This window comes from Martes martes (assembly GCF_963455335.1).
Source record: "Martes martes genome assembly, chromosome: 12".
Classification (NCBI taxonomy): Eukaryota; Metazoa; Chordata; class Mammalia; order Carnivora; family Mustelidae; genus Martes; species Martes martes.
The window spans coordinates 91,279,773-91,299,003 of NC_137900.1; the positions used below are offsets into that span (position 1 = coordinate 91,279,773).

Genomic DNA, 19,231 nt, shown 5'->3' on the forward strand with positions numbered 1-19,231 from the left:
AGTAAGGCTTCCCGTCAACAATAGACTATTCATAGTTAAGTTTTGGGGAATCAAAAGTTATACACAGGTTTTCCACTGCGTGGGGGTGGGTGCCCCTAACCCCCGCATTGTTCAAGGGCCAGCTGTGTTTCCCATTTTCAGTTCAAGTTTATATGTGTGTTACTATATATTTCTTTGTTCTGTTTTTCAGGATAAGCCTCCTTTTCTTTGGGTAGTAGGTCTGTGTCAGATTCTGTGATTGGTCTTCCAGCTTATTCACCCTAATGTATTTGCCTTCTCACACCATTTGGGGGCTACGTGTCACGTTTGGATTGGCCTTACTGTTGGAGAGGTCACTACATTAAACTGAGAGAAGTGGCGAAAGACAGTAACCAGTGGGAAATCTGGGTCTTACATAGATATGGGGAAGTGTTCCTGTTACACTTTCCTAAAAGTAATGATGGCTGTACTTGTAAAGTTGAGTCATTTTTAAATTCGAAAGAGTCTTCTAACCTTCTTTCCACGGGAGCCTGGATTAACCTCAGAGGGCTGTTCTCTGTGCTGGGGGCACTTGTGTGGAACCCTGTGGAAGGTGCCTGCAGCGGGGAGCTAGGCTCTGTGGAGTAGAGACAAAAACCTGTCCAAAGATTTTGTTTTTGCCATTGGAGGGTTGCATGTTCAGTTCCATTAGGAAAGCTCCTGGAGCTCTTCCATTTCATGCTTTTGTGACTTTAATCAAATTAACCACGGTCTCTCCCCTGATGTGAATGTGTTTCATGTCATTCAACCTAACACGTTAAGAGCAAAGAGGGGGTTAGAATAGAATTTGAGGGGGGATGTTATATATTATTTCTTCTTTTTGTCAATCACTATGTTTTATACTTCTCAAAGATAGTTTGGAGCCAATTTTGAAGAGTAGGTCAGTGCCAGGAGTTACTGCTACTTTCACAAAGGCGAATGCTCACTTCTGTAAACGGATAATTGTCCCAAAAGTTGGGGTCACTAGGTCAGTGGCTTACCTCTGTTAGATAAAATTTCTTCACCAAGGTTGGGACAAAGAAAGGATTTTTTTTTTTTAAATATGATAAAATGTTGAACACATCCTCTTTGATGGTCTTTGTCCATTCGTGGAAGGCAGGGACGGGTAAGAGAAACCGAAATCCTTATAATACTGTATTTGATACGCTTGGCCCTTCATGTTTTGAAACTGTGGTTTTAAATTTGCTCTTTGAACTTTTGTCCCAGTGAGTAGTCTCTTCTGCTTCATGCATGTGCTGAATTTTCTCCTTTGGCCATGGTGTCTTTACTCACAGTTTAAAGAAAATCTACAACAGGAGAGAGGGCTTGATAAAAAGAGTCTGGAAAGGGTTTGAACCGAATTTTCCCAGCTGAGAACTAAGAGTTCTGTGCAAACAGCAGGGATGGTGGGTTCTATTTCCTGCCTTCTTCCCTGCCCCCTGGCAGTGTGGCATGCTCCTGGCGAGCTCTCTGATCTTGCGGGGGGTTTTACGGGGTTCTCCCTGGCCTGGCTCCCTTGCCTCCATCACGAGACACGCCATCTGCCCTCGCCACCGTGCCTGCATGGACATTCCTGGTGCATTTCCATGACTACTCCTTAGCTTTCCTGGACGCAGGTCCCCACCCAGACTCTGCCGTGGAAGGCCCGGCAGTCCTTCTGAGCCCTTGACTCCCTCTGAGATCATGCTTTCACTCTGCTGTCATTTATCTTCTCAGTTGTAAGTTCCTACGAGCAGATCGATCGTGTGAATAAGTTGTAAAATGTGACATTAAACGGGCAATATTGTGCCCCAGGTATTTGTTCCTCTTTAACTTCTCTTCTTACGCTCCCTAGGACTGGCTTTAATTTTGGGATAATCACACCAACCCCGTCTTCTAACGTCACCACCACACAAGGTACGGTCTCTCTCTGCGGGGCGCAGCCGTCCTTTTGTGTTTCCTCTAAACAAATGCTGGGTTTTCGTACAGATGTGTCGACATTTTCCTTGCTGCTGAGTCTTGCTTAACGCATCTGCAGTAAGTTCGGTGTCGATGTTGTGCATTCACAATAAGCTGGATTTAAACTAAAGGGGAGGGCGTCTGTTGACTTTTTAAATTAAGAACAAGGAAAGGATTTGCTTCTGGAAAAGCAAGGCTGTGCTTTCAATGTGGATGTTAACGTGTGAATCAAAATGTCTCGCTCCATCATCTTCTTATCTTTAAGAGACCGTTCATCTTCTCTCCTGCGCAAACTGTTGGCAAACACACTGGTCCTCTGTGTGTTGTTTACGTATCCATCAACTGGTGTGTTTTTAATGTTGAGAAGAGTTTAGGGACCTGTAAAGAAACCATATGTCTTTTTTAAGTGCCTTCCAGTTCTTAGTTTAAGCAATTAAGTTTATTTTTCTTTCATTTTAAAAAACAAGCTCTTATTATGAAAGTGATATATTGTAGAATCATGCCTTGTACCCCTCAGTTACTGCATTTCTGTTATATGTGCTTCTGGGTGTTTTGTCTTCTACCTTATATCATTTAACACCATCCCTTTCAACTTTTCCAGTATTACTGGAAATCTTATATAAGTGTTATTTGTAATGGCTACATAATTTCTATCTTGTATGTATGCCGCGAACTACTTAACCCATTTACCTGTTGGTAAATTTAGGCCATTTCTAGATTTTCCCTATAATGAATGATGCATTGGCCATGTTTCATCTGTTCATTCAACAAATATTTTTTGAGTCCTTTCTGTGTGCCAACCCAAGTGGTAGAGGCTTTAGTAAAACAGGGATCCCTTAAGAACTGGAGAGAGATTAGGGGGCTGAAAGCATAGCAGACTTCCTAAACCTGATTTGTGTGTGGCACTTAAAGGGTTGGTGGTTTCCTTCCATTCTAGAAGAGTGATTCTTAAACTGTTTTTGTAACCTTTGCCCACTTAGATATGGCAGAGTACCCTCGAGGCCCTGTCCTGCTTTCTAGAGGAAAAACAACTCGGTGGTATAAAAAGATTAAGAGGAACAAAATAATAACTGTCGGAAGCCATAAGTAAAAAACTCATAAAATGCAGTGGTAATTCTGTAAACGTTTTACTTAATACGAGAATAGAAACAACCCGAAACCGTAAATAACTCAGTACAACAGCAGTGATAGAACAAGGTCTTTCAGGAAATTGTACCTGGGAAGTTGGGGCTTTGCAGCCTTCCCAAGAACAATATGGAGTTAGAAACGTCAATAAACACTGTAGTGGGTTAATTTTACCTTTAACTACCCAATTTTGGTTACTTACTGTTTGACCAGGCCTTGTCAAGGCTTCACCGATATTTCATTTAATCTTTGTAACAGCTCTTTGAGGTAGCTTCTGTTACTGTGTTTATTTTCCAAATGGGGAACTTGAGGCCCAGAGAGGTAAAGTAACTCTTTCAGAGATGCACCGCCAGCAAGTGGCAGAGTGCCCAGCTCCCGAGCCCGTGTCCTTGACCACTAGACCATAGTGCCCTCTGTAGAGCTGCTTCCTGAGGTGAGCACTAGGACGTAGCCCTACATCATACGTGAAAATAATAGTCTGTGGACTGACACTTTCTTGGCCCATAAAAGACACAGGAGGAACTTCCATTTTGGATCAAGTCCTGGCCTACTGGGGGGTCCATGGACAAGCATGGCGTCGAGAGTGTTATTGAGGAAGTCACACACACGGGAAAGTGAGAGAAGATGCCATTTTATTTCTCTTTTGGGACAACGCTGTGAATTTCATGCCTTCTAGATAGGATGGTGTATTTGTTACACGGGACGGTCATTTATGACAGAACGGTCATAAAAAGGACATTTGTTTTTCTCACCTCGGTAAGCTCACTCAGAGCCAGCCCTGCTGTGGAGAAGCATTCACTCTGTTTCCCAGAGGAAGAGCGCTCTCACAGGACAGCCGTCCCGACCGTATCAAGGGGAGAGAGACCTGGGCTTGGACACAGTCCGTGGGAATGTGACAGGTCCTGTGTTGCTAAGTCCAACCCACTTTCTGATTTCTTTTTCTCTCTAGGGGCTGCACCCCCAACTAAGGAGTCACACCAGCTCGACGCGTTCTCATTTGGCGGGGGAGGCAAACCCTTTTACGAGCCCACTGCTGAAAGCTCGCCCCCGGCTGGGATGACAGCGCCACCCGGCGCCGGGGCCTCTCCCGCTGAGCCTGCACCTTCCAGCAGCCGGCCCACGGCCCCTTCTGGAATTGCTCTTTCTGCTGCCTCTGGGAAGCTGGAAACTCCACCGTCCAAGTTGGGAGAGCTTCTGTTTCCAAGTTCTTTGGCTGGAGAGACCCTGGGAAGTTTCTCAGGACTGCGTGTCGGCCAAGCAGATGATGCTACAAAGCCAGCCGTTAAGGCTCCAACCACAGGCCTGACTAGCGCCCAGCCGACCAAGACTTCAGCCGTCCCGTCGGGGTTTAGTTTTACCGGCTCTCCCATGTTAGGGAAGCACGCAGAGCCCCCCGTGACCTCCTCTGTGACCGCTGCTGCAGGGGCACCTGCGGCGGCTGGCACAAGCGCTAGCAGTTCCTCGACTGGCATCTTCGGCGGTCTGCCCCTCACCAGCACGGCGTCCCCCGCGGCGGGCGGTTTCAGTGGGATGGCCCCAAGTGGTAGCAAGACTGGTTTTTCCTTTGGAAGCCAACAGACCAGTAGTACAGTGCCCCCGTCCACTCCTCCCTCAGCAACAACTGCCGCTCCCCTTCCCACCTCGTTCCCCACCTTGTCGTTTGGTAGCCTCCTGAGCCCAGCTTCCGCTCCCACCCTGCCCGTGTCCTCTGCGAAAAGCACAGAAGAGGCCACGTCAACGGCTTCGCCCGAGAAGCCAGACAACAGCGAGGCCGCAGCATCCACAGCTTCGCTTCTTGGGCAGCACCCATCAGCCCCCCTCCCCCCGGCTCCTCTGCAGGCAAAGGAGCAAAAAGAGGCTGCCCTTGTGCCGCCCGCAGTCAGCAGCCCCGGCCCTGCAGTGTCTGGTCCCAGTCTCGTGGCCCCCAGTGCAGAGGCCACCCCGGCAGCGTCCACGGTCCCTGATGTCAAGACAGAGCCGTCATCTCCTGCTCCCGTGCTCTCGGTACCTGGGCAGCCCGCTGTCACGGCCGCTGCGGCCCCAGGCACCGGCCCTGTGGCCGTTGAGACCCCGGTTCCCCCCACGACCTCCAGCTCTGTTGGCAGCGTTGCTCCGAGCCCGGCGACGGAGACGGCGGCATTTGGGACCGCCACTTCGGGCTCCTCTGTCTTCACTCAGCCGCCTGCTGCCAGCTCGAGCTCGGCTTTCAGCCAGCTCACCAGCAACACGGCCACTGCCCCCTCCGCCACCCCTGTGTTTGGGCAAGTGGCAGCCAGCACCGCCCCGAGCCTGTTTGGGCAGCAGGCGGGCGGCGTGGCCAGCACGGCGACCGCCACACCGCCGGCCAGCAGCTCGGGCTTTGGCAGTCCTGCCTTCGGCAGCTCAGCCACTGGGGTCTTCGGACAGACGACGTTTGGGCAGGCCCCGGCCTTCGGGCAGTCAACGAGCAGCCCCGCGAGCAGCTTTTCCTTCAGTCAGCCTGGGTTCGGCTCCGCGCCTGCTTTCGGCCAGCCTGTGTCCTCCAGCCCCACGTCCGCCAGCGGGAGCGTCTTCGGTGCCTCCTCTGGCACCAGTAGCTCCAGCTCCTTCTCATTCGGCCAGTCTTCTGCCAACACGGGGGGCGTGCTGTTCGGCCAGAGCAACCCTCCTGCGTTCGGGCAGAGTCCTGGCTTCGGGCAGGGAGGCTCTGTGTTTGGTGGCACCTCAGCCACCACCACGACGGCATCATCCTCTGGGTTTAGCTTTTGTCAAGCTTCAGGTAAGAACTTACAGAAGACTCCCTTTGTTCTCCTCCACATTATTTCGAAATGTTTGCGAAAGTCCTGTATTACTTTCGAATTAAAAGAAAGGAAGGGAACACAAAAGAAAGACTCTGAATTCGAGAAGGGTGCTGAGAGCACCGGTGGCCTCAGGAACTTCCTGGGCCTTGTCACCATCACTGCAGTTTTGCTGCTCAGCAGACGCTCCACTCTCTTAGCCACCAGAGTGCCCGTTTCATGGGGAAAACACAGGCATCTTTAGCGTAAAGTCATGGCAAGTAATGAATGACGCATAATACGAACCTTTAAATTTGGGAGGTGCGTTAGAGGCTATTATGTCCAAACTGTCAAGTCTCGAGGAGACCGATCTCATGGCATGAGATGCTAATCATGGAGCCAGAACCAGACTCCGGAGCGCCTCATCCTAGCCTGCGGCCTGCCAGCATTTTATATCCTGCTTCCTCTGACGCTGTGTTGCTTGTCGGAAGGACAGATACTGACATGTGAAAACTTGGGCTTTTTTCCTATTTTCAGTGTAATTAAAACAAAAATATTTAAATGTTACTATTTTTTAACGTCAGTTGTGTCTGATTTTGGCAGCTGCTTTTACTTCCCCAAGTTTTCAATAGCATAATTTGAAATAGCTTCTAAGTTTCACTTTCTGATCATTATCTTAGGAAAGGCATTTACTTCTTGAGCAGTTAGGCCGTGGGGGGAAGAAACAAGGATTAGTGATTTCTTGGTGGGCAAGATTTCAAATAACTGCTCATTCGTTCATTTGGTGATTATTTGAAAATGGCTCGGTTTATCAGGAAGGAAGTTTCTTCCTGCCTGCCTTCCAACATATGTTTGTAAAGCTCCCACTAAGTTAGCTACAAGGACACAGGGCTGAAAGACAGTCCTGAGATCTACCTGCCGCCGTGTCGGGAGGCTGTTTGGCCCGTGGAACTTACGGGAAGTGTGATGACGTGGGGGAGGGGGCGGGCAGGGGGAAAAGCCCGAGGAGTCTTGCAGAGAAGGGTGTTCGACTCGTCCTCGGGTGCATCCTTTATTCGGAAGTCTGAACTTGAGAATCCCTCACGCACAAGTGTAATCAGACCATTCGAATGCAATTGAGAACCTCTGAAGAAATCTTTCCTTCAGTAACAATGTGGACAGGTAGCCAAGCTGTCTGCTCCAGGCCTAGAGGAGCGAGCGATTGAATCTCGCCTGAGCTCAGCTACCTAGATCAGTGACAGAGATCAGAGTGGAACTCCAGCCTTCTAACTCCTTGTCTAGGGCTCTTTGGGTAAAATACACAGTCCCCCCTAGTTTTCCCAGGCCCTGTTCAGAGCAGTGTCTCAACCATCTCAGGCCACCCAGAAGGAAGATGAGCTACCCCGAAGGAATCTCGTATTTGACATCAGAGGAAACCAGGGAGTAAAACTATTCATGATACTAAGTTCGTCACTGGAAAGACTCCTTGACAGCTAAGCCTAAGGAAAATTATCAGCCACTACCCACCAGGGTTTAGTAGGAGACAAGGATTCAGTCCTCAGGACTTTGGAACTTCTGCTAGTCTGAAATGTTAGCCATGACCAAAGCTCTTTATTTACTCATAATGTTCTCCATTGCCTATAAAGAAATGAGGTGATTTATTATCGGGTGTCCTAGTACACCTGATTGCCATCTAAAAACAAACAAAATACTTGGTGTTGTGAAAGAGTCATCCAAATTAAACTTGTTCTCTTCTCATTTTACAGGTTTTGGGTCTAGTAATACTGGTTCTTTGTTTGGTCAAGCGGCCAGCACCGGTGGAACAGTCTTTGGCCAGGTAAGTAACATGTTTGCCTCCGTTCGTGCCAACATGCAGCAGACCCATCCGCCTTGTTCCCACACAGTGTAAGCCGCTCCTGCCGTGTGTCCGGTGGCACTGAACAGCCTCATGTAGTTCTCAGGCTCGGCCTTCTTTAGCTCCCTTGGGGCAGCAGAAATCTCAGCCTCTGATTCAAGAGAATCACTAGTTTTGACCTTTCTTTGACAGTCCTCTAGGAAAGCACTTAAAAAGCACAGTGCCTGGTCTCCATCCCTCCTCTGCCCGTTCTGCTAGAGGAGGGGTTGGCAAACCACAGTCCAAGGGCTAAGTCCACTCCTCAGCCTTTGTGTGTGTGTGTTTTAAGGTTCTGAAGCTAAGAATAGCTTCCATTTGACAATAATTTAACAATAGCTACCTTTTTAAATGGTTATTTAAGCAACAAGAAAAATACGTAACCAACACCAGCCAGGGTCCCTGGACTAAGCTGTATACCCTCCTTTTGGTGACTTACTTGAGCTTGTCCAGCTAGTGGTTATCTACGTGTGGGCACAGTATCGAGTGCTTTACGTAAATGGACTCACGTAATCATTACTGCTTCTGTGAGGTAGGGGCTGTTATTGTCCCCATCCCACAGATGAGGACGGCGAGGGCCCAGAGAGAGTAAACGTACTGTTACGTCATATGCCAGCTGCTTTCAGATCATAGTAACCCCTTAAGGAGTCCTTCTGAAGAAAGGCCCTCTGTATCAGAGACAATGGTGGCTTTCTGAAGGTGGGCTTGTCACTTGTCCGTTAACTAACGAAGTGGCAGACCTGTTATATGTCTCTGCCCCATCTTCAGGAAGACGTTTTCTTTGTGCTCCCTTTCCTTCGAAGACGGGCTCTGCCCTTGTCCGTGATCTGTGGCAGGGAGAAGTGAAACTTCCCAGCTGATAATAGCAGGTTAAGTCATCTAAACCAAGTTCCTCACTGGAAACATCTAAAAATGGTGGATAAAACATAAAAACCATAGTTTTCAAAGCACTGGAAAGCTAATAAGGTATTTTACCAAGTCGAATGAAAAGAAAATGGGTCCCTATAGAAGTGATAGGAGCATAAGAGCCAATGTTGCCATGAAGGCATTTATTAATCTGAGAACATTTTAATTTCCTATTTTAATAACCCCAAAGGGCAAAGGGGCAGAAATCACTAGCTGAGATATGCACAAAGAAGGGAGTCTGAAAGAGACCCTGCCTCACAGTGAGCTGGGACTCCAGATTCGCTGGTCTCCGCCTGTGAATGTAGCCTGGCAGGTTCCTGGGATGGTGGTGTCTGTGGATGTCTGGCGGAAGCAGCACCTTGAACAAAAGTAACTTCACTCTAGGCTGCAGACAGTTTTTAAGGACATTAATTCCCACGCCTAAATTAATCACTAAAGTAAAGAACTACGAGCAGGGGCCAGGATAAACATCAGACATATATTTGTAAAGACTTCTAGACTTATAGAACAGCGCTGTTTTTTACATGTTTAGTAGAAATAAAAGGCAAACTTGAATATACTGGTTAAGAGTAGGAGATAAGAAGTGTCCTAGCTACGTAGAAAACCAAATAGAACTGCTAGAAAAATATAATTAAAATTTAAAACCAGCAGATTAGACCCAGCTGAAGAGAACAGTTCTATAGTAGGGATCAGCAAACTTTTTCTGTAAAGGCCTAGATAGTAACTGTTTTAGGCTTTGAGAGAACCACATACCGTTTCCGTCCCAGCTGCTCGGTGCTGCTACGCGGTGCTGCACGAAAGCAGCCGCAGACAGTAACTGAGTGAGCGTGCTTGTGTTTCCATAAAGCTTTATTGACAAAAACAGCAGTCTGGACTGAGCCCACGGACTCTAGTTTGGTGGCCCTCGAACTGGAAGACAGGTCAGATTAAGTTACCTGGAATGCATCATGGAGAGCAAAAAAGATGGAAAATACACAAGAGAGGGCAAAATCTGAAAAGAGAGATTTAACACGTTTAATCAGAGGAGAGAAAGAGAAAGGATGTGTGAGAATATCAGAGAAAAGACACATATTCCAAACCAGTAGAAAACAGTAACCCACAGATTCTAAAGTCCAACAAACGCCAAGCAGAATGTGTGAAAGGAAACAGATTTCAAGACCCACCATAGTGAAGCTGCAGAGCTAGGAAGATGAAATGTTAAAAGCCTTCGGGAAAAAGACGGCTTACCTTCAAAAGAGCAGTAGTGGGGCTCACAGCTGACTTCTCAGCGGTGACAGTGAGAGCCAGAGACAGTCTAGCTATCTAGCATTTCTTTCTTTCTTTCTTTCCTTCTCTTTCTTTCTTTTTAAGATTTTGTTTGTTTATTTGAGAAAGAGTAAGAGAGAACATGGGAAGGGAGAAGGTCAGAGGGAGAAGCGGACACCCCATGGAGCTGGGAGCCCAACGCGGGACTCGATACCGGGACTCTGGGATCATGACCTGAGCCGAAGGCAGTCACTTAACCAACTGAGCCACCCAGGCACCCTGCTACCTAGCATTTCTAAACCCCACCAAAGAAACATCTCTAAAGAGTGAGTGGAAATCAAGACCTTTTTCAGACAGATACTGGGAGAATTTATGCCTAACAGACCTGAAGGAAATTCTAGAGGATGTTCTTGAGGCAAAAGGAAAATTTGACTTCACTAAAATAATGGCTCTCTTAATTTTAGGGTAAAGCAAGCCATGAAATAGGAAAATTATAGCCTGTAAAACTGACAGAGTAATTGTATTCAGAATATATAAACAATACAAATCAAAAAGAGAAAAGACAAGTACACCCCCAACAAAATGGCTCAAATTGAAAGGGCTGACAATACCCAATATTGGTGAGGAGTGTAGCAACTAGACACTCTCACGTGTTGCAGAAGGCAATGTAAATCTGTAGAACCACTTTGGAAAACCACCTGGCACTATCATAACTGGAAACACAAAAAATTCCTCTTGAGCCGACATGTCTACTTCTGGATATGTAGCCAGCAAAAGCGAGAGCCTCTGTTCACTAGAAGGTATGAATAAGGACATTCATAGAAGCATAGTCATAATAGCTAAAAGCAAGAAACAACCGAAACGCACATCAGCTGAAGAATGGATAATTAAATTGAGGTATATTTATACAGTGGAATACTGCAAAGCAGTGAAATCAAATGTCGTGTGCATGTACAAAACAAACTGGGTAAGTCCCGCAGACGTAGGGTTAAGTGAAATAAGCCAGACCCGAGAGTCCGTACTGTTGGATTACACTTCCGTAAAGAGGCAGACACAGGCAAAACTTAGCATGATAGAAATGACAACAGTGGGTACTGTTAGGGCATTAAACATGGGGTACAGAGGAGTCTTCTGAAGTTCTAAAACAGTGTTCGCTATCTTGACTGTTATAAACACTTTCAAAATTCCTTGAGCTCTCTACACATAAAATTTATGAACTTAAGCACAATAGAAAGAAAACAGGCAAAAGATTTCATTAAAAAAAGATACTGTTGGTTGCACAGCATTGTGAACGTACCTGATGCTACTGAATTGTACACTTAAAAATGCTGAAGTCAGTAAGTTTCATGTATATTTTATCACAGTTTTTTAAAGGAGGAGAAATGAGAAACCATAGTGAGTAAATAACAGTTACTTAGAAGACCAAGAAACATAGTCAATTAGTAATACACATAAAACCAACAGAGATACACACCTATGCAACAGCAAAAATTCAAAGCCCAACAATACCAAATGCCAGCAGATATGCAGAGCAAAGGAAATCTACATACACTCCTGGTCAGGGTGTCATTTGGTACAACCACCTTGGGAAACAGTTTGGCATGATCCAGTGGAGACTGGCAGTGCCAACTCCTAGGTGTCTTAGAGAAACTCATGCACACGGGCCCCAGGATACAGGGGTGTTCATAGCCACAATGTTCTAGTAACCAAAAACCAGAAGCATCCTAGATGCTGACCAGTATTCCAATGGATAGATGAATTTGTATTACTCTGTAGGAGAATTTTATTCAACTACAAAAGTGACCGAACTGGAGTGGCATGGGGGAACTCATAGGCATGATGTTGAGCTAAGGGACAATAAACTTACTGTGATTAACTCTGTATTGGTTACTCCTCCCTGCTCCCCCACCCCCATATTCTTCTGTCACAGACATTACGTTTACAGTTGGAGGGGCCACAAATTCAAGTCCATAGGTTTTTTCCTAATGACAGGGGCCTTCTGTGTTATATTCATTGCTGTATCCCCAGTTCTTAGAACTATGGCTAGCATATGAGAAGCACTGTAAAAACGAATGCAGTTTCAGTTGATAGAGGAGTATCCTCAGAAATATCCAAGGATACAAGGCAGAGTCTGGCTGGGATGCAGAAGACCTTAACTCCTGTTACAGGACCAAGCAAAATCCGGATAGTGTAATAATCACACTTACCCTACGGACATTGGAATTAACCTCATGCTGTTCCCCCAAACCTGGTGGCATTTGTATATATCCCGTGGTTGGTTTTGCTGTTGGCTCAGAACGGAACCGGAGTTCTTCCCTTCTCCATGTGGCCTGTTTCCTTACAATGTGGTGGCTGGATTCCAAGGAGAAATTTCAAAAAAGAAAGGGAGCCAGGCAGAAGATAGATGACCTTTTATGACTTAGTCACAGACCATCGCTTATGTTGCATCCTCTTCTTCAAAGCAGTTACAGAATCCCATCCAGGTGTAAAAGGAGGGCGATAGGCTTCACCTTTTACCCTAGAAGAGCACATGAGTCTAGAAATGTCACTGTGACCACCTTTGGAAAATGTAATCTGTCACAGTGGGACTCAGGAGTGGCAGAAAACCTTGTGGAATTCATTTCCGGAGAGGGGAGCCCGTTGTAGGTGCGTGTGATGGTATAGCAGATTCTGGGGGCGCATGTCAGGTCTGAGTTTGGGAAGTGGAAGAGAGGCCTTGCTGATGTACTGGCTAGAGAAGGAGTCAGAAGTTACTGGCAACAATGGAGACAAGCAAAATAAAAGACCAGTAAGCACATGCAAACACCATTAAACAGGAGAATGAGAATCAAAACCAGAATGAGAATAGCACTTCACACCCTTTCGGTGGCTATCATTTTAAAAACAAACAAACCTGAGAATAATGGGTATTGATTGACAAGGATGCGGAGAGAGTGGAACGCAGCATTGCTGGTTGGAATGTGAAGTGCATCCACTGTGGAAAACAGGTCAGTGGTTCCTCAAAAAGCCGAACTTAGACTTACCATATGACCCAGCAGTTCCACTACTGGGTAAATACCCAAAGGAATTGGAAGCAGGAAGTCAAAGAGACACTTTGCACCAGTCTTTACTCACAGTAGCCCAAAGGAGGAAACAACCCAGATGTCCATCAACAGATGACTGAATAAACAAAATATGGTCTGTGCATAAAATGGAATATTATTCAGCCTTCCAGAGGGATGAAGTTCTGATTCATATACACGTGGATGAACCTTGAGTGCATTATACTAAATAAAATAAGCCGGACGTAAAAGGACAAATAACGTATGAGTCCGCGTACGTGAAGTATTTAGAACAGCTAAATGCATAGAGCAGGAAAGTAGATTAGAGGTTTCAGTGGCTGTTAGGAGGAGAGAATGGGAGTTAGTGCTTAGTGGTTGAGAATTTTGTTTGCGATGAAAAATCTTGGAAATATGGGGCACCTGGGTGGCTCAGTCGTTAAGCATCGGCCTTCGGGTCGGGTCATGATCCCAGGGTCCTGAGATCGAGCCCCTCATTGGGCTCCCTGCCTGGTGGGAAGTCTGCTTCTCCTTCTCTCTCTTCCTTCTGCTCCCCCTACTTGTGCTCACTCTCTGCCAAATAAATAAATAAAATCTTGAAAAGAAAAGAAAAGATAAATCTTGGAAATAGGTAGTGATGATGGCTGCACAGCACTGTGAATATAATTCTCGCGACTGAATTGTATGCTTACATGGTGAAAATAACAATGATATTTTGCTGCAGTCTTAACCCAATAATGTAATATACCCAAAACCATTGAATTTTATCCTTTAAAATCAGTGAGTTTTATGGTATATGGATTATATCCCAATAAAGCTGTTCTGTTTAAAAACAAAACAAAACAAAACAGATTGGGGCCTGAAAGGCTTGCGGGTACAACAGTAATTTGTTTAATATATAAATCTTCCCTATCCACCCCTCCCCCACTTTTGCCAAGAGAAGAGAAACAAAGGCAGGACCGAAAAGCAGGAAGAACTTACACGGTCCTGCAGTCTCCCACTGCCCAGAACTGTTGAATCCAAAGGTAACACTGCAGCCCAGCTGCCTCCTGGCTCCAGGCTCAGCCTTGTGACAAATAATTTAAACCCTAAGCAAACACAGAGGTGAGTTCGTTCTTCAAGCTTTGACTTGTTTCCAGATCAACTCAACACTTAGTGAAATGTGAATGATTGCATCTTCACTTTGGGATACCGATGAAAGAGAGGCCTCTCGCGCTGCAGGAGAGCCGTGTTCTTCAGTCCCTACGCCGCTGGTCTACACGCAAAGTCTTGTATACCAAAATATATGTTTGTACGTCTTTTACACAGATACCGCGCAAATATATAACATGAAAAAGCAAAAATAAAAGGGAGCATCCACAGTCGTGTTTTAGAGAACGGCAAGAACAACCCGTATGGATGATCCGGAGAGCGGAACCAGCAGGCAGAGACTTTAAAATGACTATTGTGACTGTCGCGCTCAAGGATTTAGAGGAGAAGGAAAGAACGGTTGACTAGGAATCTCGGCAGAGAATTGGCAATTATAAAAATAAATACTAAGTCTGGATCTGTATCTGAAGTTTAAATCTAGTATCTGAGATTAAAAATGATTAGACAGACGTGACAGCAGAGTGAGTACTACAGAAGTACAGTGAACTCGAACACAGGCAGAAATGATCTAAAATGAAGCTCAGAACAGGGCCCCTGGCTGGCTCAGTTGGTAGAGCGTGTGACTCTTGATCTCAGGGTCATGAGTTCAGGCCCCATGTTGGGCATGGATCCTGCTTTAAATTGATATATAAATAAGTAAACAACATTTTTTGAATGAAACTCAGACTGAGAAAACCACCAGGCAGAACACTAGTGACCTGTGTAACACAGTATCAGGGCAGCCTGTTGTATTTGTAATCAGAGTCCCTGAAGGAGAGGAGACAGAATGGAGTAGACAAAAAAATATTTGAAGAAGAATGGCCAAGCTTTTCCAAATGTCTTGAAAAACAAGGATCGAAAAATCCAAGAAACTCTGCGAACCCTAAACAGAATAAATATGAGAAGGCCACACCTAGACACATCGTAGATAAGCAGAATTCTGAAAACCAAATACAAAGAGAAAAATTCTAATGCAGCTAAAAAGACTCAGGCCATACAGGGAAATAATGTATTACGTGGTGATGGGGAGATGTTAAATGTTTGATAACCAGAGCAAAAAGGCAGAGAATATTCTTTGTTCCCTTTGCGTAGACCAGCCGTTCTCAGATGCTATCAGTTCCACCCCCACCCCCGTGGGGGGAATTTCACAATTGCAGTGCCTAGAGACCTGTTTGGTTCTCATGAGTAGGGGGTGCTATCAGCATCTTGGGAGTAAAGGCCAGGAATGCTGCTGAACATTCCATAACCCTCCAAAACAAGGAATTATCCAGCCCAAATGTCAATGCCACTGTTAAGAAACCACTGTTAGGTAAAGATTTCTTAGAACCCAAAAAGCACTTAACCATAAAAGAAGAAAATTTAAAAAGCAGACTTCCATCAGAATTAGAAAGTAATGCTCACCAAAACGTTGTTGTGAAATGAAAAGGCGGGATATAAACCAGGGGAAAATATTTATAATGCGTGTGTCAAATGAGGGGCTTCTGTCTAGAATATGTAAAGAATATATAAAGAACTTTAAAAACTAAGCAAAGTACTTGGACAGATACTTTACAAAGTATATGAATGGCCAATAAGCACTTGAAACCTTGCCCACCATTATTAGTCATCAGAGAAATGTAATTTGGAACCGCAATATGACACTACCCCAAAGCCGCTAAAATTACTAAAATTTAAGAGCTAACAAAACCAAATGTGGACATTAGAGCAAACAGATCTCTTAATGTGTTGCTGGTGGGATTATAAAATGGTAGTTTGGAAAACCATTTGGCAATTTCTTAAATAGACACTAATTTTGTGGTTTAGCAGTTCCAGTCCTCGGTATTTAACCAAAAGAGCTGAAAACCTAAGTCCACAAAAAGACTTACTGTTTATAGCAGCTTTGTTTATGACAGCCCGAAGCTGGGAATAGTCCAGATGTCTGGCAGGAGAGCAGTAAGCAGCAACATACTCCTCTAACGGAATACTACTCAGCAGTGTAAAGGCAAGAGTGACCAGTGCATGCAACCGTATGGATGAATCAAAAATGTATATTGATTCTCACCAGGTCAGTTAGGCCAGAAAATGAAATAAAAGGCATCTAGATTAGAAGGGAAAAAGTAAAACTCTGTATCTGCAGATAACATGATCAGGTATATAGAAGATCCTAAGGAATCCACTAAAATACTAGCAGAACTAATAAATGGGTTCACAGTGGCAGTATGCAAGAATAATATTTTTGAAAACCTACTTTTATATGTTTGCAATAAACTATCTGAAAATGAAAGTAAAAATTCCATTTTCAATTATATCAAAAAGGGTATGATACTTAGGAATAAATTTAACAAAATCAGTGTAAAACATACTCTGAGTACTATAAAGCGTTGTTTAAAGAAATTAAAGATGATCTCAATGAATGGAAGGATACCCAGTGCTCACGGATTGGAAGGCTACATTGGATGGGGAGAGCGCGTATTAAAATAGTTTAATTTCAGAGAGTTAGTACTATGAAGAGAATAAAGCAGTAATCAGGAAGAACAATTTAGGTTACGTAGTCAGGAAAAGCCTTTGTGAAGAAGTCTCATCAGCGTCTCCGTTTCCTTTTTATATTTGTTTCTTTGAATTAGGATCAAGTCCAGTCCACACGTTGAAACTGCTCGATAGGTCTCCCGACTGTCTCCCTCTATAGATGACCCTTCTGTGTCTCTCTTCCTCTGGTTGTTTCTCATAATTCAGTTGTTCTGTAGAATTTCCTGTGGTCTGGTTGCTAACTGCATTCCCATGTTACAGCTCCTAGGTTAACTTGGTCCCCCGGCCCTTGTTAACTTCCTGTGAGGTAGGGGTTGGGTCTGGAGGCTTGACATTGATTTGATTTAATTTGATTTTTTTTTAAGATTATTTATATATTTGACAGAAATCACAAGTAGGCAGAGAGGCAGGCAGATAGAGAGGCAGAAGCAGGCTCCCTGCTGAGCAGAGAGCCCGATGTGGGGCTCGATCCCAGGACCCTGGGATCATGACCTGAGCCGAAGGCAGAGGCTTAACCCACTGAGTCACCCAGGCACCCCTTGATTTGATTTTTTTTTTTTTTTTGACAACATTTTGAGGTTGGATCTTGAACAGTAACTCCCTATTTAATGATATTCAGGAATTGTCAACTTTTTGGGCATGACAATGGTAAGGTTATGGTTTATGTTTTAGAGATTATACTAGAAAAATCAATGGTTCAAATGATAAGATGTCTAGGATTTGCTTCATGCTGATAAAAGATGGGGGAAGTAAAAGGGTTTTAGACAAAACTGAACTGGATGTGAGTTCATTGAAACTGGGTGATGGGCATGGGGTAGGAGCATTATATCCTTTCTTTTTTTTATACTTTTGAGATTTTCCATAATTTAAAATTTTAAAACTGTGGTAATCTATTACAATTAAAATGAACGAGACTCTCTCTAACCCATTTATGAGGATGTAGTAACTCAATTCACATTCACTTCTGTGATCATCTTCCATTCATTTCTACAGATAGCCATTATTCTTTAAATCCTATTTTTACAGTTTAAACATCTGAAATTGCCATTTTTTGGTGGGGTGAGAATAGCCACATTTTGGCAGTTGGCTGTGTTTCAGTCTGATGCATGGAAGTCAGCTACAGAGTCTAGTATTTTCTACATGCTGCATGAATTCATTGCCATGCCTGCCTTCCTTTCAAAGTCTGGCTACTGGTTATCAAAGCCCATGCTTTTATGATTGGATTGGATTCCAGGTTTTAAAAAGCTCTTACTCATCATTAAATCATTGTAAACTTACTGTTGCTTTAAAGACATTTAGGGGGCAAAAAGAGGGAGTTAGAGACGAGTATAAGTGCCTTAGGTACAGTCACCCCCAAGTAAAATTTAGCCTGTCGTGTTCCAGTACAAAAGACCAGTGTAATTGGACCATGTTGGGGGTGAGGGGAGGAGAGATGATAAAGGATGATATCAGAGGTGGCCAGGAGCCACATTGCGTAGGGTCCTGTAGAACTTTTCAATACAAGTTTAAGGATCTGACTGCCATTCATAGATGTTACTCTAGCTGCTGTGTGAGCAGAGATGCAGTAGAAGCAGGAAGTTGAGTTGTATAGTCCAGGCGACAAGTCGAGGCTTGGCGGCTCAGACCAGGGTGGTGGCCGTGCCCCTGAGGGGGTGCGCTAGGGGGTTGTTTCTGAGGTGGCCCCCTGGAGGTGTGACTTCAGTGTGAAGTGTTAGAGAAATGCCTGACGCCTAGAAAGTGCTCAGTCATTGGTCAGTTACCGATTGGTCAGTTACCGTCGCTGTTACATACCAGACAGCAGCTGTCTTCCAAGCCTGTGCTTACACTGTAGGCACTATTGGAAAGTGCGCTGTGCTTCTTAGCACATTTAATTGACTCGCTGGTTTCGGGTGGGGAGTTCTTTATTCCCATTTCCCAGGGGATGGACTTTGGCACCCCTGTGTCTGCCTTTGAGGGGCACTTCTATAAGGTTCCTGTGCACAGTGACCCATTTCTCTCTCTCCTTTTTTTTTTTTTTTTGAAGTAGGCTCCATACCCAGCGTGGAGCCCAGTGCGGGGCTTGAACTCACAACCCTGAGATCCAGACCTCCGATGAGCTGAGGTGAAGAGTCAGCAGACACTTAACCGACTGAGGCACCCCCAACAGTGATCCATTTCTAAAAGCCTATCTTGGGGCGCCTGGGTGGCTCAGTGGGTTAAGCCTCTGCCTTCAGCTCAGGTCATGATCCCAGGGTCCTGGGATCGAGCCCCACATCAGGCTCTCTGCTCAGCAGGGAGCCTGCTTCCCCCTCTTTCTCTGCCTGCCTCTCTGCCTACTTGTGATCTCTCTCTCTCTGTGTCAAATAAATAAATAAAAATCTTAAAAAACCTATCTTATTTCTACATTATCAGCCAAGAAGATGTCCCATGTAACTAATATTAATGGTCCCTCAAATCTAGCACTGGTCTTCCTTTAAGAACCAGTTTCCAAACTGAAATAAAGTATGTGGTGCCTGAGACAGCTTTGAGTCAGCACGCGCCCTAAGTTAGCAGCATCCTCTGAGCATAAGATTTGCAGACTTGGACGAAATTCAGCTATGGTCATCATTTCAACAATGGAGCTAATTTAAGCTTATTTCTGCAGTATGGAAAAGTCATTATGAAATAAAAGTGCACAAATTGGGAGAAAAGACAGTGTAAATCACTTTTCATCAGTTGCTGATGAGTTCAGCCAAATACTGGAG

General features: G+C 44.9%; 1 protein-coding gene across 5 annotated transcripts in view; it reads left to right on the forward strand.

Annotated features, from left to right (window-relative positions):
- NUP214 (nucleoporin 214) overlaps positions 1-19,231 on the forward strand; it is a 98,282-nt gene that overhangs the window by 62,529 nt on the left and 16,522 nt on the right. For all 5 annotated transcript variants that reach the window (XM_080819212.1, XM_080819214.1, XM_080819213.1 and 2 more), the window contains 3 exons: positions 1,832-1,893; positions 4,010-5,818; positions 7,562-7,632. In XM_080819212.1, coding sequence (XP_080675338.1) covers positions 1,832-1,893; positions 4,010-5,818; positions 7,562-7,632 — 1,942 coding nt within the window. The remainder of the gene's footprint in view (positions 1-1,831; positions 1,894-4,009; positions 5,819-7,561; positions 7,633-19,231) is intronic.